A 24578-nucleotide genomic window follows, 5' to 3' on the forward strand; every position below is an offset into this window, starting at 1 on the left:
AGACGCTAATTACTGCCGTAGACGCGGACAGACCGACGAGCCGTAAATTACATGTGATCAAAAACGTACTAAACAAAAAAATTGTTTTCGTTCGTAATAACTTCACCCTTTTAAGTTAAGTTTCGAATATAAACTGAACAAAGCATACCCATTATATTTTTAAAAATCTGGGGAATTCTATCCTAATTATCTTACAACGAATAGTACCTTCGGATATGAATTCCAGGTTTTCTAGTAAAGTGATTAAACGCGAAGATTAGTATTCAAATATCCTAAGAGATAAGGTATTCTTATTTACAAAATTGTTAATGGTTAAATTCTTATTTTTATTAATATAATATAATTACATAACATTAGCCGTGAAAGTTTTAAATGTTTTTTTGCTAAATATATTAGTATTAAAATATTATTAATATTATATATAACAGTATTAAAAAATATTATATTATTATTTAATGAATAAACACCTCAGGAACGCCTATGGTTTACGACCGTTTTATGAGTTTGAGGCACATTTCGTGCTCTCAACAATTTATGAACGGAGAATAATGGAATTTGTAAGAGAATGCAACATACCAAGCAATCTAGCAATGCATTTCTGTTTCGTAGAATACGAAAAACCATTCAATAACGTCCCATTATGACTTTATTTACATATAAGATTACAAAACATCTATTAGTCTAAGATCCTATATAAGAAAGACCTTCACCGATCTGTTTAATGGATAGAAATTATTTGATAGTGTTACGATAATTATCCTGGCCTAAAATAACCGTAAATATTATGACTAATGTGTTCTGTTTTTAGATTTTACGAGAGTATTCTATTAGCCGGCAGAAATTTACCTGAATGAACCTTCCAGAAACGGTCGAGCCGATGTAAAAATACCCGTTTGCCTTACCGTTATAATTTCACCGCTAATCGAGAAGGCTGTTCGATGATTCTAGCGTAAAGGCAATGGCATATATAAAGGACATTTTATTTGGAAGGGACAGTTAATTCTGAACCCGCGCACGCGAATTTGTAACGTACGGATATATATAAATTTGTCAGATAAGTTAATATAAATAAAGAAATAAATTAAATCCGTAAGTGTTATAAATATTGAACCTTTTAATAAATCCACAACAAATGGTGTCAGAGTGAGATCGAACATAAATTAGACTTATAATAATAATACAAGTGAATATAAAATAAATTGTGAAAATGGCTACGATTTATGAGCTGACAGTGACTAATTTAAGAAGACATCTTGAAGACAGAGAATTATCTTCCACCGGAAAAAAGGCTGAGTTAGTCCAACGACTAAAGAACGCTTTGCTAGAAGAAGGACTAGATCCAGAGACTTATATATTTGAAGACAAACATGATGCTGTCATCTCGTCGATTTCGAAATTGGAGAACAAAGTTTCTGACGATATTTCGAAAGTTTCTTCTGATGTAGCCAAAGTATCCGGCGACATCGCTTCTTTAGAAAGCAAAGTTTCTAACGAGATTTCTTCTCTGGAAAGCAAAGTCTCTGCTAACATCTCTTCGGAAATCTCTAAAGTCACTTCTGAGATGTCTGCCCTGGACGATAGAATATCTTCGTTAAAAAACCAAGTTGCTGCCGATATGTTGGCCTTCGAAGAAAAGATATGGAAAGAGATGGAAAAGAAGATGGAGGAAACCGGGACAGCAGAGAGAGGAAACAATCCAATTACAGTGGAGATAAAAGAAGACGAGACGAAATGTAAGTTGGAGACACGGCCGAAATTTGAAGGAAGTGGAGGTTCTATTCATGTTAAAGTCCCAACTTTCGACGGAAAATCATCATGGAACAACTACATGAAACAGTTCGAATCAGCCGCAAGAGCAAATGGATGGTCTGAAAAAGAAAAGGCGGTAAACCTGACTATCGCTCTTCGAGGAGATGCCTTAGATGTGCTTCAGACCATAGCAGTAGAGGAGACCGATGATTTCGAACAACTGAAGAAGAGGTTAAATATGCGATATGGCCACGAACATTTGGAACATGTATATCAGTCGCAGCTTAAAAATCGTAGACAGAAGAAAGATGAGGCTCTTCAAGAATATGAGGTAGATATTGCCAGATTAGTACGATATGCTTATCCAACAGCTCCCGAAGACATGATGGAAAAATTGGCCGTTCAAACGTTTATTGATGGTCTTCGTGATCATGAAATGCAGAGAACACTACGATTAGCTCGTCACAAGACGCTGGTTGATGTTTTATCCGCCGCCCTCGAATACGAGTCAGCTACGCAGGCCTCTGGCGGTTACAGTAAAGTTAGGACTGTAAAAGAGGAAGGAGATGAAGATAAACTTGACCAGCTCTTTAATTTGATGAAAAGCATGACATGCAAGAAAAAGAAGACCATAAAATCAAGAAACTCACCATCAGGAAAACCAGAACGAGTCAACCTTAGGGGGGCAGCTTCGACCCGGAACTCTTCCAAAGACCCTCTTATACTAATAGCTTCTTTGAAATGTCGTGAAGATAGTGTATATGTAGATGGAGACATAAATGGTAAAAAGCATACGTTGTTGGTGGATACCGGAGCGACCAGAACCATTATACGCCCGACAGTTATAAACAGCCGAAAGAAACTGTTACCAACGAGGTTGCGACTTCGGACCGCTACAGGTGAAAATGCCAACATTCATGGAGAAATCCAGGTACAATTGGGGATTGGAGCAGAAAAGTTTGTCCATACTGTTATAGTTGCTGACATCGAAGAGGATGTTATATTAGGAATGGACGTAATGAATATGCATGGATTCCAATTGGATTTTAAGAATAAGGTAATCAAAGTTGGCAACGAGGAAGTATTTCTCCATCCACATAATGACAACACTGTGCAAGCAGCCATTACAGAAGATACAGTCGTGCCTGCGAGAAGCGAAACGATCATAGTAGCGCGACTACAGGGAATTGTAGACGAAGGGAGACCTGTTATGATGGAGCCTTGGAACCACGACGATGAGGTTGGCCGTGGAATCATAATTGGAAAGGAATTGGTGACTTCGGCTAAAGAAATTCCTGTGAGACTTATCAATGTCAACGACTACCCAGTGACCATAAAGAAAGAGACAAAAGTAGGAACTTGTGTACCTGTGACATCCATAATTCGTCAGGCGACAACATCCGATAATTCCAACGACAAATTCGACCAAATGGTTGCAGTTGCAGGACAGTCTCTAAACCAGATGGAGAAAAGGAAATTAAGGGAATTTCTTCGGCAGTATCGTGATATTTTCGTACCGAAAGGAGGAAAAACGGGAAGAACTACCGTTGTTAAGCATAAAATTGATACTGGTAATGCTAAGCCAATTCGTCAAACAGCTCGACGATTACCACAGGCAAAAAGAGAGGAAGCTGAAACGATTGTTCAGGAAATGAAGAAAGACGGGGTGATAGAACCTTCTACGAGCCCATGGGTCTCTCCGGTGGTCCTGGTTAAGAAGAAAGACGGAACGACGAGGTTCTGTGTGGATTACCGTTTGCTGAACAACGTTACCAAGAAAGATAGTTATCCTCTGCCTCGGATCGATGACACATTGGACACATTGGCTGGAAGTAAATTGTTTTCTACTTTAGATTTGAAGTCTGGATACTGGCAGGTAGAAATGGACCCAGTCGATAAAGAAAAGACAGCCTTCACCACAGGATCTGGATTGTGGCAATTCAACGTTATGCCATTTGGACTTTGTAATGCTCCTGCGACATTTGAGAGGCTTATGGAAAATGTGTTGAGAGGGTTATCTTGGAAAACATGCCTGGTTTATTTAGATGACATAATCGTCTTGGGGGAGACATTCGAAGATCATTTGAGGAATTTAGAAAACGTTTTTAATCGACTTAAAGCTGCCCAATTGATGCTAAACCCCAAGAAGTGCCAGCTATTTCAAAGTAAAGTCAATTATCTGGGTCATATAGTCAGTAAAGAAGGAGTGGCCGTGGATAAGGGAAAAATCGATTCCATTAAGGAATGGCCAAAACCAACTGACAAACATCAAGTGAGAAGTTTTCTTGGACTATGTACTTACTACCGGAGGTTTATTAAGAAGTTTGCAGATATCGCTAAGCCATTAACGCGACTTACAGAGGAAGCAAGAGAATACCGCTGGGATATAGACTGCCAAAATGCCTTTGAGACCTTGAAAAAGCATTTAATAACAGCACCAATTTTAGGGTATCCACTGCCAGAAGGAGAGTTCATCTTAGATACAGATGCAAGTAATGTGGGAATTGGAGGAGTGCTGTCTCAGATTCAAGGAGGACAGGAACGAGTCCTCGGATATTTTAGTAAAGTTCTTTCAAAACCTGAGCGGAATTATTGCGTCACGAGAAGAGAACTTCTGGCAGTAGTGAAATCAGTAGAGCACTTCTATCAATACCTCTATGGAAGAAAGTTTCTAATCCGAACCGACCATGCCGCCCTTAAGTGGTTGATGCAGTTTAAGAATCCAGAGGGTCAGATAGCCAGGTGGATCGAACGACTCCAAGAATACGATTTTAAGATTGAGCACCGGGCCGGAGTTAGCCACAGAAACGCTGATTCTCTTTCCAGAAGGCCATGCTCAGCAGAGTGTTCCCACTGCAACAAAACGGAATCCAAGGAAGCAGCAGTGCTAAGAACGACGATTGTCAACGACGACTGGACGCCTACTAAGATCAGGGAAGAACAAGAGAGAGATCCAGTTATACAGAAAATCCGAAAATGGAAAGAGGAAAACCGTCGACCACCTTGGCAGGAAATATCAAACCTATGCTCAGTAGTTAAGACGTATTGGGCCCAGTGGGACTCATTTATCATCGAAGATGGCTTGCTCAAACGAGTCCTGGAAAATGATGACGGTTCAGAGAAAAGAAGACAGTTGGTGATTCCAAAGAGCAGAATAGCCGAAGTACTTCGTCAGTTACACGACAGTCCATCGGGAGGGCATTTTGGTGTAAGGAAAACCCTTCAGCGAATTCGGGAACGGTTTTATTGGATGAACAGTTCCGACGACGTAAAAGACTGGTGTAAGAAATGTACTATTTGTGCTACGAGTAACGGGCCTCACCGGAAAAGGAGAGCTCCTATGAGACAATATAATGTTGGAAGCCCGTTTGAAAGAATAGCTTTGGACATTGCAGGGCCATTTCCAGAAAGTGAAAATGGGGGCAAGTACATGTTGGTAGTAATGGATTACTTCACTAAGTGGGTCGAGATTTATGCACTTCCAGACCAGAAGGCCGCCACCGTTGCAGATAAGTTGATCCAAGAATATATCAGCCGATTTGGAGTGCCTTTGGAGATCCATAGTGACCAAGGCAGGAACTTTGAAAGTGATCTATTCCAAGGAATATGTGATAGACTAGGCATGAAGAAAACAAGAACTACCGCGTATCATCCGCAATCGGATGGTATGGTAGAACGAATGAATAGGACAGTTGGCAAGTATTTGACAAAGATGGTGTCCGATCATCAGCGAGACTGGGACCAATACCTTCCGTTCTTCACAATGGCCTACAGATCTGCTGTTAACGAATCAACGGGCCAGACACCAGCCAGAGTCCTATTCGGACGCGAAATGCGACTACCTTGTGATCTAGAATTTGGGTGTCGACCTGGAGAAGATGTAGCAGGTGAAGATTATGTGATCGAATTACGAAGAAGAATGGACGATGTACATGAGTTGGTCCGTTCCCACCTTCAGATCGCTAGCGACCGAATGAAGAAACGGTACGATACACAAGCCGAAAAGGGTTGCTTTAAGAAGAACGACAAAGTATGGCTGTATAATCCCAAGAAGCGAAAAGGTTGTTCTCCCAAATTGCAGCAGTTTTGGGAAGGTCCATACCTCATCATGGAGAAGATCAACGATGTCATCTACCGAATAAGCAAGATTCCGAGGGGAAAGCCGATGATAGTACACCATAACCGGCTGGCGTCTTTCGAAGGTGACCACGACGTAGATGAAGAAGTGGAAGTAAACCAAGTCCAAGACGTGTCTGACCTCACGTTTGAGGAATTCATGGGTGCCTATGGAGGTACCGGTAAAGCAAGACATGGTGTTACCACTGAAGAAAAGCAAGATCTACTCGCGCTCCCCGATGACTACTCGCTGGCCCTTACCATCCCGGCCAGTATCAAAGACGCACCAGGGTTGGCATCCGTCTTTCGAAGGAAGTTTGGTCGAGTTGCAGAACTTCAATGCCAGGTGCCAGCTCCCGGTAAAACCTTGAAACTCCAAGATGCATCACGTTACCTTTTCTACCTGGTAACAAAAGACACTGCCCGTGACCAACCTACCTACCGAGATGTGTGGGAAGCCTTACTTCAATTGAGAGAGCACGTACTAGAGTCCGACGTGCAAAAGTTAGCCATGCCAAAGTTGGAGTGCCGCCAATTAGATTGGAGGGTTATCCGAAATATGGTGGAGGAGATCTTTAAAGACACCGAAGTCCAGGTGTTAGTCTGTTGCAATCCGCATAGTTACTGGTGCGGAGAGAAAACCGTCCCTTGTCATTTTTATACAACTGGAAGTTGTAAAAGAGGGTCCAGTTGCCGATACCAGCATACAGTTCCGGTTTCAGTCCCGACAAGGTTCCAGGAGGAACCATCTTTTAAGAGGGGGGCAATGTTACGATAATTATCCTGGCCTAAAATAACCGTAAATATTATGACTAATGTGTTCTGTTTTTAGATTTTACGAGAGTATTCTATTAGCCGGCAGAAATTTACCTGAATGAACCTTCCAGAAACGGTCGAGCCGATGTAAAAATACCCGTTTGCCTTACCGTTATAATTTCACCGCTAATCGAGAAGGCTGTTCGATGATTCTAGCGTAAAGGCAATGGCATATATAAAGGACATTTTATTTGGAAGGGACAGTTAATTCTGAACCCGCGCACGCGAATTTGTAACGTACGGATATATATAAATTTGTCAGATAAGTTAATATAAATAAAGAAATAAATTAAATCCGTAAGTGTTATAAATATTGAACCTTTTAATAAATCCACAACAATAGGTAATTTAGTATTGTAACCTCGGAAACCTTTTTGGGATGGTGCTAGAAAGCTTACCAATGGAGACACTGCGGACGGCAGCCAGATGGTTGGTGGAGAGCGAGTCGTGGGTTCGAAACTAGCTTTTAGGGTTCATCCGGGTTCAGTTTAAAACTCATGTTTTTCTCTCATTAAATATGTAATTCTGTTAAACTAGTACAGTGAGATGTTGCAAGAAGATATTAAAAGTGGTATACGAAAAGTACTATAGTGGTATTGATTATTATATCATTGGTTTTGTACTCGTGAAACAATGTTGTAACGAAACATTGACTACCGCTTAGCAATAACCTATTTAACGACAGTTCTTACTGCATTTTTGTATTATGAAATTATTAAAAATGCTATACTTATGTACTTAGAATTCGTAGATACAAACGTGGCATACAGTAAAGCTGAAGCATGATTAATAATAGAATCATACATTGGGATACGTAGTAACCACTAAGAATCTATAATAATTTGTTGAATTAAATTACAAGTTTAATGGATAATGGAAGTAAACTCAGATATTATTTATCTAATCAACAACTCTTAGAATCACGTCGGCTCATCACTTCCAGCCAACGACGAGTACTCTCTAACGTATGTCCGTTTATTCCACATTCAATCTTAGAATCTGAACTGTAAGAACTTGTTGTCAACCTTTTGTCACCCTTATCGTTTCTACGGATAGGGACTTCAAGTCCTTAATTAAGCTTCAGGCAGAAAAACGATTATTTTCTTATCACTCATGAGGAGACATCATATAGGATATACTTCTCTCTCCAATGGCACTACAGCCCAAATCGAGCTGGCCTCCTCGAAACTATGCCTACAACATCGCCGGTCCTGCGCCGATTTCTCCAGATTCTCACATCTAGCAAATTTTGCGCGTCCGCTGCCACTTCATCCTCTTACCTTTTACGTGGCCTTCCTTTTGTTATTGCGCCCTGCATTTTACTATCTAGGGCTCCTTTTGGCAATATTTTAGTCTTCAGTTTCGCTACATGACCAGTCCATCGAAGTCTCCGAAGTTTAATGAATTCTGAGATGGATGCCTTTTTGAAGATCTCCATACTCCGTTTTCGTTAGTATAGAGTATACTTATCTTTAGATAACCAGACTTGCCGAATATGCAAAAATACCAAGAGTCAACAAAGCTTCAATACCTCATAATACGAAGAAGTTGAGAATCCTATTGAAAACGGTAACAATCAGGTGACGAAAGAAGTAGCCAGTGACATCTAACAGAAGCAACCTCAACTGAACGAACAAACTGTGCAACATGAAACACTAAACAGAAGTCTCCTAACTAGAGTTTCTGAGCGTTCCACACCGTCCTCAACTCCTTCCTTAGAACTTATTTTTTCAATATCAAAAAAAGGCTAAATTGAACCAAGACTAGAAACCAAAAAAGACGCTAGAGGAAATGCTGAAACCAACAGAAGAATAATTTAGCGACCACAATTCCTGTTATCCCTTAAACTATGAACAACTAATAGACTTCTGCGAAAACTGTACAGGAATCTCAGATCCACTAAACATTGTAAGGAAGCATTGCCATACAAAAACCACAACCACTACCTCTGATAGTTGCCAAAATTAAAAAGAGAAATATCATTATTGCAGATTCTTTCAGCTCAAAAATGGCATTAAACGAACTCTACTGTGATCATCCACTGCTTCTTCTAATTAAAAAGAAACTAAAATAAGCAGAAAACATAAATACTGAAGTTAATTTTATCTGGGTACCGTCACATACTGGAATCGAAGGTAACGAGGTTGTAGACAAAATTGCAAAAAATGCACCTATTAACCCAAACGCAGAAGATGCCTTAATACTATTTAAATAACAATCAAGAATTTATAAGGCCAGTATAAGACTAATAATGATGTACGCATCAGAAACAAGACCCGACACAGCCAAAACACAGAGGAGACTGAAAACGGTAAAAATGAGAATACTCAAAAGAATTACAGGAAACGCACTGAGAGACCAAGATCAGAACATAATGTAATGTACAGGGTATAAATTTATGAACACTAGACAGGAAAAGAGAAAGGAAAAATCACATCAGTAGAATGACAACCACAAGAGTTGTTAAAATAGCAAGGGACAAATCACCAAGTGGAAGAGGTAGTATTAGCCGACAACGCAAGAGATTTCCTCACAATCCCACAATCCTTTATATAGACAACAATTCGCCAATGAACAAGCAAAAATGCTTATATAAAGTAAAAAGATGGAGAAGTATATTGAAGGTGTAGACTTAATAGATATCATACTGGCATACAATCAAACTAAGATCCAAAAAGTGGTAAATGCGTATATTTTTTTATATTATGAGTATTGATTTGATGACTTTTATGTATGAATATTTTGGATAAGAAATGATAATGCATTAAGTAATTTGGCTTTAGTAGATTTTACAAAGACAGTAGCAGAGTATTTCTGTTAAGTTAATAAAGCTAGTTTTACTAGATAAAGGGGTCGCCCCAGTGGACAATGCACAAACTAAGTTGAAAAGAGATCCAGAAAATCCATATCTAAAAGGAATACTTGTTTTTACAATTAAACTTGATTTTAATGTTGTTTTATTGCATATTGCGCAAATTCTTGTTTTATGCATATGTTATAGATAAACACTAGTACAAGAACAACAAGGTTTTAGGTCGGGAAGATCATGCACCGACGCTATATTTATAATGAGGCAAGTGCAAGAGAAGTCATTAGAATACAACAAACCGGCATATATATATATATATATATATATATATATATATATATATATATATATATATATATATATATATATATATATATGTTTCGTGGACCTTAAAAAGGCATTTGACCGGGTCAAATTAACAGACGTTATCCACTTACTGAATGCAAGAGACATACCTCTAGGAATAATCAAAACGATCGAAAATATTCACCAAAACAACACAATAAAAGTAAAAGTAGAAGAAGAACTAACCGACCCTATTGAAGCTGACAATGGAATAAGGCAGGGAGATTCCCTGAGTCCTCTATTGTTCAACCTGATTATGGATGAAATAATAAAAAAAGTAAGAACTAAAAAAGGATACCAAATGGGAGAAAAACAACTTAAAATAATCTGCTATGTAGACGACGCAATACTACTCTCTGAAAATGAAGATGATTTACAACGTATGCTGCACCAATTTAATATAACCGCCAGAAAATTTAACATGTTAATTTTCCCAACAAAGACAAAATGCATGGTTATAACAGCAAATTTACTAAGATGTAAATTGGAGCTGGAAGGTCAGATAATAGAACAAGTGATGGAGTTTAAATATCTAGGCATCACATTATCTAGCTACGGAAAGCTCGAAACCGAAGTGGAAGATCAAGTGAATAGAGCAAACAGAGCCGCAGGCTACCTAAACGAAACAATATCGAGAAATAAGAATATCGGGAAAGAAACGAAAGGCAGAATTTACAAAACAGTCATCAGACCAATAATGACATACGCGGCAGAAACAAGACCTGACACAGAGAGAACAAAAAGGATGTTAGAAACAGCAGAGATGAAAACACTTAGAAAAATTGATGGTAAGACACTATGGGACAGCACTAGAAGTACAGATATACGACATAGATGCAAGGTGGAGAACATCAAAAACTGGGTAAGAAATAGAAGAGTAAAATGGAACTATCATATAAGCCGAATGACAACAAATAGAGTAGGAAAGCCATCAAGAGACGGTTCTCCAATAGGAAGACGATCAGTTGAAAGACCACGCAAACGATTGAATGACAACTTACTGGAGGCACATTGAAAAACAGACAGAGTCATGTCTATATAAAAAGAAGAAGAAGTTATAGATAAAAATAATTGAAAAAAAAAATAACCCAGATGGATTTTTTTTCAATATTTTTAACGTAATTTTGAGATCAAATTGGGAATAGCCACAGACCAATCTCCAAATATAACACAACTAATACAGCACAAATATAAAACATAGGTGAACAATATGAATGAATCTTACGCAAAAATTGCGGCAAAAGAAAAATTAGTTCATTTGCTTTTGAACAGTGTTAAACATGAATGACAAAACGGTTTTAAAGTTTCCAAAATTTGACTAATACAAAAACAAATAGGTAGTTAACTTTTTTTTCTTTACAAATAGTATTTCACTTAGTTTTATTGTCTTTTGTGAGTCATAATATCTAAAAGTTGCCAACTCTCGTCTTTCGGTAAACCAACTCCTCCACTGTTATACTTAATTTTAGCAAATTATGACACAAATTTCAGTAGAAGCTGAAATTCTAGAGCAAATAAACATTCTAAAGATAGTTACCCATGATTCACAGAATTTATTTTTACAGCCCATTAAGAGAGTCGATGTATTATCGGCAATACCTGTTAAAAGGGTTTTAAACTGATATATAATTATTAAAAAATGAATTAAAATGGCTATTTGCGAAATTGTTGGAAGTGATTCTTTTTTTCAAATTTTTTACACAATATTCTATAAAAAATATTAGTATCACAGTTATAGTTTGGTCAAATTATTTATGTCGCAAACGACAGGCTAATAGTCGTGAAAATGAAATATGTCAAAAACCAACAAGCACTTTTTTCGTTCGTTGGTTGGCAAAATGTCAGAAATGTAAACAGGAGTTAGGAAAAAAGCGCACTTACTTGCCACAGAGGTCTTGAAGGTCCTGGCATTTTTTCTGGATATAGAATTAAACACTGTCACCTGGCACTACCGGTTAATATTCAGGAATACAATCCCAAAGTGAACTACGAAAATTTTAGACTACTCTCAAGCTTTATACGTTCCATTTTTTCAGTGGCGGTGCGATGCTTTTTAGCCCGCCCACGGGATATCCTCTCAAATGGAATTCCTTACTCATAGTTTGTTTTTCTGTTGTTTGTTTGTTATTGGTTATGTTTTTGTAATTGTCGTAGGAAAAAATTGGCGGATGATGATTTTTTTTTATTTTAGCCATTATGATTCATACATTTAGGTGAAAATATCCAAATAGGTATCAGATATTTAAAATAATAATTATTTTTAATTGTTTGAGTAAAGAGCAGTACTAAGAAACTAAAAATATAGTAAAACAAACTTTATCTTGTTCCGTGTTCTTTACTTTTTACTCTTACGACTTACGGTCAGTCAAACCCCGAAATAAATTCCATTTTCGGCCTTTGATTAAAGAATTTTCGTCAAAACTATAAGCCTAATCCATCTTTTGCGTTGAGAGTAGCTTAAGTACTAATGCCTACTAACGTCCCTGACTGGCTTCCTTCTGTCAGTGGTTCTCAAACATAAATAAAATTTTCTACAACATACTTGGGTTGAATTAAAATAAAATAGAAATTAAGAAGTGCCTTTTATTTATGTCACACAAGCAGTTTATTTTTAATTCTACAGTATGTGCTAGCGATACAAACCATTTGTTTATAGATTTAAATAAAATCGAATAAAATAAAACTAAAATATAAAGAAACATTTTGTTTATGTATTGTTCCGGTCAAAAGTTAAGGGGGGAAGGACTTTTAAAAACCGCACTGTATATGTTGGCAGTAACAAAACGTAGAAATATCCGAAAATAAAACTAATAAATAAGTTGAAAATAAAAGATGTCATTGTATTTAATTTCGTGTGTAAGTAATCGTAATTGTACACCATTATATTTAGTTCCATTTTCTGTCAATCGCTGTCACATTTAAATTCTACTTCACTATCATCATCATTATTATCGTCACTGTCATCACTACCTCCGTTATTTATATTTATAATAATTGGTTCGATATCATCCAACAAATTGTCAATTTCCCACATTTTTTTTTTCTGGTACGCTGCTGTAATTAAATTTCGCATTTCAGCTTCTTTAAAATTCGCGTTGCGTCCAGCTATATACCGTTTCACTTCACTCCAAACCATTTCGATTGGATTGAGTTCACAGTGATAGGGTGACAGAAGCCATTCTTGAATATCTTTTTTTAATGTTAAACTGTTGGGAATTTGTTCTGACTTTCTGCTGTGATAGGAGGCATTGTCCATTACCACAACAGTTTTTTCTGGCAAATTTAGCATTAAGTTATTTTTGAACCAATCTTCGAAGGTCGGTAAATCCATTTCGTCGTGGTAGTCCTGAGTATTTTTCTTTGCCAAAAACGTGAGCTTTGCTCCATCAACAAATCCACTGGTAGATCCTGCGTGCAATAAAACGAACCGTGCACCACGAGCTGTTGGAGCTTTTAATCCTGTTGTCAGACCACGAACAAAAGCATCGCGATGAGATGTAATTGTTTTATCAACCCATTCTTTTTTTACACTGTGCCCAATATTTGCCCATGATTCATCCAAATACACTATATTGTATCCTTCTGCACGGTATTTACGAATTGAATTTCTGTCACGTTTTATAAACACAAAATCCATATCACTCAGCAAGCGATATAGCGTGGCCCGTGAAAAGTTGGGCAAAGTTTCTTCTACATTTACAACAGCTAATATGGTGTTTATTGTTGGTAGTATGTTGTCACGAAAAAATTGATGAACTATTCTACGAATTTGGACCTGAACACCTTCATCGTACTTGTTGTCCTTTAACAACCTTTATTATGAATTAATAACCTTTCGCTTTTTGGGCCTGCTCATTGGAGATTGTATTCCAGGTGATGAATATTCCTGTCGTATGCGAAACAGAGTTTTTTCGCAAACACCACTCATTTCTGACACTTTCCTAATTACACTTAATACAGAATCGTTGTTATCCTGATTAAGATGATAATTAATAATATTCATTAGTATCAGCTTCTCTGAAAGTTTCAGAGCTTTTCCACGTTTCCATTGAATAATTTCCTCCATTTTGTGGTAAAAATTCGGCGTCAAATATAACAATAGCCAACAACAGAAAATAACAATAATTGCCAACAGTAAATCACAACAACAGCCACCAACAAATAATAACAATATCAAAACAGTAACAGTACATCCAAGATGGTACAAATAATCGTAACTCGAATATGTTTACGCGCTCCGAAGACCAAATAAAGACCAATTAAGGCCCTGGATGTATCAAGCTTTTAAACATATTCTGTAAGAATTACTCTAATTGCTTTTTAATTACTGAATAACTTAGAAGAAAGTATTTGCAGTTGATATCAACCAAAATTACAAATTCCTTACACATTATGGCAGTAATTAGCACCGCAGGGACATAACTACCATTTTAAATTTGGCAGTTAATAAAAATTACCGGAATTATTTTAAACTTTGAAACAAATGTTTATTTAATGCACATTTTATTATACTACTGCTACTAATAAAAGATTAAAGTTGATAAGTTACTATTAGAAACAAATAATGTATAGCATTATGTCAAATTATTAGCAAACGATATTTGTAAATAACATAAAATTGTACGTGAGGACTTGAGAACTCCTGGTTTATTCCGTTTATTTTGAAAGATAGACAATAGAGAACGCCATCGCTCACTGCATAAAACTGGCAACGTCTTGGCGAAATTCCCATAAGGTTAGCATTGCATATCTTACCCTGTACAGACTAGTCACATTGAGACGATGTATAGTAGTTTTAATATTTGAGATAATGAAGAATATGCTATTCAAATGAACATACATTGTTAATTAAACTTCTTTCTCAGTATATTTGTTGTTCTCACGGTATTACGCCTTATTTATGCAAGAAATAATACTTTAATGTCGTTACATTACTATTTTTTAAGCAAATAAAACAACAACAAGGAAAGTATTTTTAAACTTTTAAAATAATACATTTACCACTTGTAAACCCAATCAGCCTCCACCTGATAAAATACTAGGTGCTTCAAAATCACTATTAGTGCTGCTATCTGTCGATGACTAAGCCCAGTTAGTAAAATTATTTCAATAAGTATCCGCTAGATTGCATACTCATTCTTGTTTACTGCTGATATTATTGCCTTTGTTGTAGTCAATTCTGTTTAGATATTCAAAACAAATGTACATAACCTCCAATTTTTGTGAGTTGTTCAAAGTGTTGCATCAAATCTTTTCCTAGTTTAGATTGGTTTGACATTCAAAAATGAGTAGTGCAAGTCGCAGAAGTTGTGTTAATCATCCTGATGTGTTTTGTTACTTTTGTAAGGAGTATACGTTACAAGAAAATAGAAAAAGTATTACTGACTTTGTGAAACGTGCATATCTAGGATATTTTGGGGTTCGGCTTGGTGATCAAGATAAAACATGGGCACCGCATATTGTAAGTAAAACAGACACAGAACACTTACGGCAGTGGACCACAAGAAAAAGAAAAAGTATTAAGTTTGGCGTGCCAGTGGTATGAGAGAACCTACAAACCACTTTGACGACTGTTATTTTTGCCTGATCAATGTTTCAAAGATCAATAGAAACAATCGCCAAAAGTGGTCATATCTTGATTTGCCTTCAGCCAGACGCCCAGTACCCCACTCAGAGGAATTACCGATCCCAGTATTCCAAGAGTTACCTGAGGATGAAGGTGACATTTTTGAACATATTTCTGACTGCAATAAAGACAGTGATACTGATTACGACGGGGCAACACCAAACCCACAACTATTTAGTCAAGAAAAACTAAACGATCTCGTTAGAGATTTAGCCTTATCGAAGGAAGCGTCGGAACTTCTGGCTTCAAGATAAAATGATAAAAATTTACTGGAACAAGGCACAAAAATTACTTTTTATAGAACAAGGGAAAAAAACTGCTACCGTTCTTTAACCAGGAAGAAAACCTTATTTTTTTTTTGGACGTTACGGGGCTCTTGGAGAATTCCAAGAATACCTAGAATTTGACTTCCGCACTACGATGCAAATGCAAATTAATGGCGTTTGTTTATTGACAGCTCCAAGGGCAGTTTGAAATGTGTTCTGCTTCACAATGGAAACAAGTTTGGCTCAATACCAATTGCTCATTCAACCGTGATGAAAGAAGAATATGCTACTAAAGCTACAATAGCTTTAGTTTTACAGAAGATAAAATACCACAAACATCTCTAGGTGATTTGTGTAGACTTTAAAATGGTAGACTTTTGTCTTGGGCAGGAAAGGGGCTACACAAAATGTCCGTGTTTCTTGTGCCTTTAGGATAGTAGGGACCGAAAAAATCACTGGATTAAAAAAGAGTGGCCTAAGAGAAAAAAACTTGGTAATTGGGCAAAAGAACATTATTGTCCAGTCTTTAGTCGAACCAGAGAAAATAATCTTACCAGCCCTCCATATTAAGCTAGGCCTAATGAAGCAATTCGTTATGGCACTTATTTTCTAATTCTAATGGATCATGGTTCGCCTACATTAGAAGAAAGCTGCCCTAGATAAGTACGGAAAAACTTAAAGCTGGAATCTTTGATGCACCACAGATCAGAATTCTTACAAAGGATCTGGCTTTTGTGGGGTCAATGAATGGGAAAAAATTTTTCTGGGAAATCACAAAAGTAAAAACTATGCTGAGCTGGTAAACTGTTTGCTGAATAACTTTCAATCACCTGGGTGTAATATTAGCATCAAAGTCCACTATCTTCACAGCCACCTGGACTGTTTTCCAGAAAACCTAGGTATGCCACCCATATGATGGCAGATTTTTACTGGAGTTTGAAGAGAGACTGTTTAAAAGTTCATTCCAGGAAATCACGCAAGCGAAGCTTTCGGTACTTCAAGTAAAGTATTTTTTCTATTTTGTTAGTTTTTTTCTCAAAACTAATTGTACATCTGTTTCATTGTGCAAATGGTTTTATTGTAGTTAAATGGCTTAAAATATACGTATTTTCTAATTGTGTGATTTTTATTTCAATTAAGTATATCCATATCCATATATATGTATACCATATACGTATACGTATATCATATATGTATACGTATACGTAAATACCCGTATACGTATATCCATATACGTTATCTTAAAAACTAGAACTGATAGGGCAAAACTAAAGCCATATTCGGAATCAGCACTACAAATATACCTACCTAAAATCAGCTCTTAATAGTTTGGCACCAAAAACACTGTAGGCCTGTATTATAGATGATACGGAACGTGGTACTGGTAGCGATACCAACATAGTTTATCTGATTCTTCGTGTATTGTTTCATTTTCGTATTTTTCTAAGGAGAAAGAGAGATGGAGTGAAATTGGTTTAGAGAGACATGGTTCAATAATATAATGAAGAAAGTGGTATGTTCTGTTGATGTGGCATTGATTATTTACGTCGTGAGTAAGTGTACAATTTTGATGTTACAGAATTTTTTAGATTCCATCTTGTCCTATTCTCATTACCTTGGTAAGGAATTAACCTTAGGTAAGGACGTGTGAAGCTCGATATCAGAGGGAGAAAAGATAGACCTGACGGCGGAAGTTGAGGATGTAGGATACTCATCACCTGGAATGCTTGCTTTCAAAGAGGACACGGAGGAAGTTCTTAACTAAATTTTCTGCCAGATTACAGGAAATGTAAGCAGAGATTTTCGAGATTAATTTTATTTTTGTTATAGGATAGGTAATTAAAATAAAAAGTCCGGGTGGGACTTCAAAACGAGATTTGGGTTCGCTAGATGTACGTAGATCCTATTATTGGAAATTCTTGATGTATAGGTAATATTTTTTGGTCCGACGGCATCTCAAATGAGTTATGTATTCTAGAAATTTAAGATTTTCTTCTGCGTGGAGAACTATCGTTTGTTCTTTTTTCGGAAAAGATGGTTTCCATTTTCTCATGTAGTCACAAAGTCACAGGCAATAACCTAGTATCATGATTTCTTCTTTAACTAACATAATATAACAGATCGAATGAGCTTCCTCACAGTAATCATTCGTGTATTTAACTATGTATATAGAGCTATTATGGCATATTTTCTGTTGAATAGTTTATTGTATTCTATGTAAATAATTTTTCAAATTAAAAATTTCGTATGTCTAATAAAGTTTATATACATACAAATTTCACAAAATTCTCTATTATTACAAAAATGCTTATTAATTCACATTTTGAAAGTATGGTGTTAATGGTAGCGTGGCCGAGCGGTCTAAGGCGCTGGTTTAAGGCACCAGTCTCTTCGGAGGCGTGGGTTCGAATCCCACCGCTGCCAAACTTTTTTCGTAATTTTGTTTAAATAGAATTTTTTCCTTTTTTTTAGGAATTATATTTATGTAATAAATTATTTATACCAATCCATCTTAAAAAGTAAATTTAAATATTAAAAAACATGATACCCAAATTGATTCGAACTGAGACATGGTGTACATACTTCCAACATAGTATAAAAAGAAACTTTGTGGTTAAACTGTGCTTCCAACGCATCCAACGTTTCCAACTATGTGGTGGTGCCCTCTACAAAGAATTTAGAGACTACATTGAAAATGGTAAGAATGCGCGAAAAGGAATGTATAGACTCCGTTCGGCCCGCCTAATATCCGGATAACAGATTGTCGAGGAGGTGTATGGAATGTGTTCGAAGTTCTAAGGATTTTACGCTCTTCTCTCTGACATACACCGCAGGTAAATAGCTAAGAAGTGTGAACGGATTATAATAGAAAAAACTTGCATGTATTGTATATTTATTATGCAGTTGGGGAGTGGTATGCTGAAAACATAAATTTTAATGTTGAAAGGTATAATGTAATGTAGTATTGAAATATTACAAAGGCGTACACACTTCAATTGTGTAGGTATAAAGAATGAGTTATTAATAAAATTAAATTAAAAAAAATGCAGAAAATAATAGATATATTTATATGTAATGTATTAGACTTTGTCTATCTACGTCTGTGTTTTCCGTACGTAGGGTATTATACAGTGTGTCCGTAAAGTATGGAATAAATTCGATTTTTCCTAAATGAAAAGGATTTTTTAAAAATCTAAAACACGTCGATTTTTAAATTTAATGTTCTACATTTTACCATAAAATTTCATTATACAAGGTGATACACATTACAGTGATGACGTCATTGGCTCTTTTTTAAATGTAACACCCTGTATTTTAGGATATTTTTAGATCGATAAAAATGAGCTGATTCCAAAAAAGTATAATACTGGGGGTCTAACGGATATAATTTGAAAGATATGCGTTTAGAAAATTAATTATTACTGATTTATAATATTAAGAAATGATAAATAAATTATAATAAATAACTTGAAAGTAAACCAGTAATTAATACATGACTTAACCTTCGATGTTCGAATTGTAGCCCGTGTTGTATTTGACAGTAACCCAAACGTTGTACAAATTCTTGTAGAACCTTGTTTATGCTTTCTTGAGAAATATTGTTTATTTCTTTACGAATTCTTGTTTTTCAGTCTCCAATATTTGCAGATTTCGTTTTATTAACAACATTCTTTAAATGACCCCACATAAAATAATCCAAAGGATTGAGGTCTGGCGACCTCGCTGGCTGTTCAATATGTCCACGTCTTCCAATCCTCCTGTTCGGAAAAATTTGTTTAGGTACCTTTGAACATCTAAAGCATAATGCGGAGGCGCACCAACCTGTTGAAACCATAAACTTTTATCAAAACCTCCAAGATTAATTGTACTGGGGAATAAATTAACTAAAGTAGGTACGAGATACCCACTTAAAAACTGAAGGTATGCTGGCCCATTTAAATTACCTTCGAAATAGTAAGGTCCAATGATTTTATTTCTTACAATGCCAGCCCATACGTTTACCTTTTGCGGGCATTGTGTATGATGTTCCCGCATCCAGTTGAAGTTATCCTTTGCTCAGTATCTACAATTCTGACGGTTGACCTCGCCATTTAATTTAGTCATCCTCGTTTAATTCCTATACAACTGTGCATTTTACATACTTTATTTACTTTTACGTACTTTGTGTACCGTTGTTTTGCAAACATCGAGATCACTACTAACAGAAGTGTACGCATCTTCTTCAAAAGCAAGTAAAACATCTAATGTAACATAATTTACAGAGGGACGACCTGATTTGCGTGCATTTTCAACCGTACCAGTTTCTCGAAATTTCTTTTCAATCATACTTACTGATGACTGCGTGATGGATATTTCTGTATATTTACCAATAAATAAATTACACACTTCCATCTGAGTTCACGATTTTCCTCCATACCCAATCATCATAAGTATTTCAATTCTTTGCTTTACACTCAAATTCATTTCTACTTAAAATTAATTCTAAGCAATAATACAGGACATTCACGAATTAATACAATTATTGTACTACTTAATTGTTATTGAACGTTACTAAAAATAATTACAGTTTACCAAAAACTAGAAGTAGGCTACTTTTTTGCAATTGATAATAAATAATTTCCACTAGGAAACTAAGTTCCTGTAGCTGGCTGTATACCACGTATCACAAATTTTTTTATTTCAAATCTTTTATAAAAGGTATATAATAAAATGCCCAAACGGGCTATATCACAATTACTTACAGAACGTTTTCGGAAAGTTTATTTTCATCATCAGTGTAACGAAGTATACATGCTATATGCCACTAAAATATATGGGTAAAAACCCGTTAAATGTTCTTAATTTATAGTTATGTTATATTATATGTTATTACAAATTAGGATGTTCAAGTTACCGTTGGAATTGGTAACATGGCGACGTATGGCTCTACATAGGTTACATGATCCTGAGACAAGTGTCTTCGAGGACCTGTTAATAACAACTCAAAGTTGTTTGAATTCTTTTTGGACATGGTTATGGATGGTTGTTAGGTGGTTGGTTTAGATGTTTTAATGCTTTTAAGTGTTTAAAAAAAATTCACGCTACAATGCTCACCAAATTCAATTGATACTGTTATGTTTTTATTAATTCTAATTTATTGTTTTTATTTATTTATTAAAGGTTCTATACTAACACTTTTAACAAAAATTTATTAAAGTCTTTATTACTACTAATTTATTTTACACTTAATAATTATATAATTTATCTACATATATAATACGTGCGTTACAATTCAAAACGCGGCGCGATCTCCAAAAACTAACTGTCCCTTTACAACAGAATTCCTTCTTTAAATATAAAACTCCGTTAGTTTCGGAATCCCCTAGAAGCAGACATGAATTGACTTGAACATTGGGGAAGACCGGTCGTGGAAGTGTTGACAAGAATTGCCTCGAATGAACGGGAACTCAGGCTGTTTTTTTTTTTTAATCGGAGGGGGACCCATTGTTTATTACCTGCGACTCCGCCGGCCGGTGCGTGATCTAGAAAATACTTGAATAGAAAAGATATTAGTAATAAATATGTAACATCATCATCTATGTCATCGTATAATATGTCATCTATTGTAACAATACTATTACATCGGAACCTGAAAGTGGTGATTTAAGATAATGAAATTTTTGAAAATTTCGTAACGCACTGTATTACTGAGCTAAAAGTCTATGAAATTGACGGCTGACCCACGTTTGATTTTGATATCATCGGATTCTTTTGTCTTTGTAGGGATAGACGATATTTGATTCTAATAAAGATTGCTAATTATTCTTAGATCAGAGATTTTTTATTCCAATATTTGTTAATATATCTATCAGCTTTTCGTGAAGCTTACACTTTATCATGCATAAATATCGCAATTCACGTCTCTACATGGTTAAAATAGCATTTGTATGCTATTGAGCGGGTACGAGAAAGAGCCTCTCCCTCTCGTACCCACTGCAATTCAAAAACCAAAATGTGCACGGTGATTTTTTCTTCGCAGGAAATCATTGCAGGATACAGATTTTCTTGTCTTTGGTAGAGCAATAAACGTCGACATCAGCCATGTATTACTCCTCTTAAATATATCTCATTAAATATTTTTGATAGGCGTTGACACCGTCTTTGTTAACTAGCTTTATGAGTTTAGCATATTATCATCAAAGAGTTCTTGTATGTATTTAGTCCAAATGCATATTTCTTGATCTTTATTTATGATAATATTTGTTTCAGTTTGCTTGCCGGTGTTGGATTTCGGAGGACCAGCTGCTTGTTTAACGTTTTTATGTATATTAAATGTATCGTGTTTTTGTTCCAACATCTCTATCCCTTCACACTGTGTTTTTAAAAATTTTCTTTGGCCTTTTGTATTTCGGTTCTTATTTGTCATTCATCCAACTTTTCCTCTTCTCTATCATTTCTATTAGATGTTCTTCTCTGATCTTGTTAAAGGTTTCCATAATCAAGCTGGTAGTATATTACTTTAGACCTTTTTCTTTGTATGGGTATTGAATAAGAAATCTTAATTGGGGACCTGACGATAAGCTGGATGTTATAGAACTCAAAACCGTTCGTTCAAGGTACAAAAAATCAGTTTTTTTCTTACCTATTGAAAATAGACACACGTGTGCCAACAATTCATGATTTTTTATTAGTTTCATCTTTCACATTTTTCACTGTTGGTTTAAAAGACAAGACGTAAAAAAGTAATTATTATATTGTATAATAATCATGAAAAATAACATATCGATCAAATTGCGTAAACTTAAAATGTTATATAACAAATTTTTATAATTTAAAAAAGTTTGTAAATCCTTTAATTTAATTCAAGCACCTGCTCTTCCCCAATCGGCGCTCCTGGCACCCTAATCTAAATCAGAATGAACATAATCTTTTGTATCATTCATTTAAACACTATACAACAAAGCTGAGTGATCTCCATTCTTTAGCGACCGGCTTAACATGCAAGTCAAATCTCTCGCGGAATTTACCAGGTATAAAATATTTTTTGGAACTTCTGGTATTGATTTTCGCTTCTCGTTCTACCATCAATATCAGAAATTATTGGAAATATTGAGAGTGTAACGGTTATCTCCTCGGCGTTCTGACGTCCTAATAGACCAAATCGGAATCTATTTCTGCAGCGATTGGTTGGAGGCCATTGATCTTCGATTGGTATCGGGTTCGGCGTTTCCATTCAGTTGGGGACGTAGTAGATGAGTAGTTGGGGACGATGAAATGCAATCGATTGATAGATGAGCTTAAAGACATTGAAGGGTTGTAGTAGTAGCAAAGGAGTAAAAAATATATTTAGTGGAAAGCCAAGATTACTTGGGCACATTTTATAATAGTTTTATTAATACTGACTGATTTAAAGTAATCTATTAATATTTTAAGTTATAAAATATGTCAATTAAGGCAGTAAAAAACTATTTTCTTCACCTTTGCTATGTATCTCAATGTAGATCAAAGTATTGTACCTTGGGATACAGGGTGTTGTATCTTAGGACTAAGTAAAGGAGTGAAGAAAAAAATCAATTTAGCAAATAAACCTGCTCATAAAAATACAGAGTTACTGAACAAAACAAAGAAATTTCGGAAGTAAATCTTAGGTAATCCTCATAAAAATACAAAAATTTTAGACCAACAATAAAAGTTATTGAACAAAAAATCAATTTAACAAATAAATTTTATGTAAAGATTATAAAAATACAAGACATTAGAGTACATCTCTTGTAACCTTCCTTTTGTTTTTTTTTTTCGCAATGGAACATGTATATTAACGGGCGGTCTAGTATAACTCTAAGGTGTGTTGTTTTTTCGGTGTGCTCTAGCGTGGTGTTATTCCAAGTGATATTGAGTTTCCGTTTGATCTGTCGGGACTGATATTGGACAGCGGAGATCTGAGTTTTAGTTGGAATTAGTATTAGTGAATTTTCTTTATAATAATCGGACATTAAATTCAGGCCAGCTTCCAATTTTTGTTCCTCGAACCTTGAACCTTGGACTGTGACGAAGTCATCTGCATATATGAAGCTTTTAATAAAAGTTCCCGTTGGTTGATCATTGGTCTATAGGTTGAAAAGTACAGGTGCTAGTCCGTAACCCTGAGCCAAGCCGTTTGTTTGGGTTTACCAGTGACTTTTTGTCCTCTCAAGACTCAAGTATACTCATCTATTTTTAAATATTGACTTCACTATTTTGGCGAATTCGCAATCCTTAAGAAAGGCGCAGACATTTTGCAGCAGGTTTTCGATTTGTTCCTCAGAGCTAGAATTTGGCTGGTGCAGATCCTAACAGGTCTGAAACCAGCCTGCTGTGGTATAATTTTTAAGTTGACGTCTGCTCCTATATAGAGCAGAACAACTCTTTTATACAGCTTATATATGTAGCAGAGAAGCGATATAGGGCGGTAACTCTTTGGCGTTTGTGGGACTTTCCAGGTTTTGGTATCACTATGACTTTTGCTTCTCTCCATAGTTTTGGTATTTGGAATGCCGTTCCACAGTTCTGCAACTTTCCCATTTTGAGTGAATTTAGTCATTTGTTGTCTTCTTTCATGGTAAAAGGCGTGTCAAAACAGTTTGCTGTGGGAAGCGGAATTGTTAGGAAGCGGTTGATACCTGTTTTTTTGCATGTAAAGGCCCCGCTGCCGATAGCGAGTATTTCTTCTTCTTCTTCTTATGGTGCCTATCCGTTATGGATGTTAGACACTAACATGGCTACTCTGACTTTGTTGATTGCTGCCCTGAAAAGTCCGGTAGTGGGTATTTCAGTATCGGATATTATGGTCCGGATATAGTATCGGATAGATTCCCACAGGCAAAATACCACT

At 35.9% G+C, this 24578-nt stretch overlaps 1 protein-coding gene and 1 non-coding gene across 2 annotated transcripts in view; one reads left to right on the forward strand and one right to left on the reverse strand.

Moving 5' to 3' along the window:
• LOC140446044 (muscle-specific protein 20-like) overlaps nt 1-11873 on the reverse strand; it is a 120194-nt gene extending 108321 nt beyond the window's left edge. The window contains exon 1 of the mRNA XM_072538551.1: nt 11717-11873. Coding sequence (XP_072394652.1) covers nt 11717-11746 — 30 coding nt within the window. The 5' untranslated portion in view covers nt 11747-11873. The remainder of the gene's footprint in view (nt 1-11716) is intronic.
• Nucleotides 11874-18069: 6196 nt separating this feature from the next.
• Nucleotides 18070-18151, forward strand: TRNAL-AAG (transfer RNA leucine (anticodon AAG)). Its single transcript has one exon. It is a non-coding gene; the product is annotated as a tRNA-Leu (tRNA).
• The last annotated feature ends 6427 nt before the right edge of the window (nt 18152-24578 follow it).

Source organism: Diabrotica undecimpunctata, chromosome 7 (assembly GCF_040954645.1).
Source record: "Diabrotica undecimpunctata isolate CICGRU chromosome 7, icDiaUnde3, whole genome shotgun sequence".
NCBI lineage: Eukaryota > Metazoa > Arthropoda > Insecta > Coleoptera > Chrysomelidae > Diabrotica > Diabrotica undecimpunctata.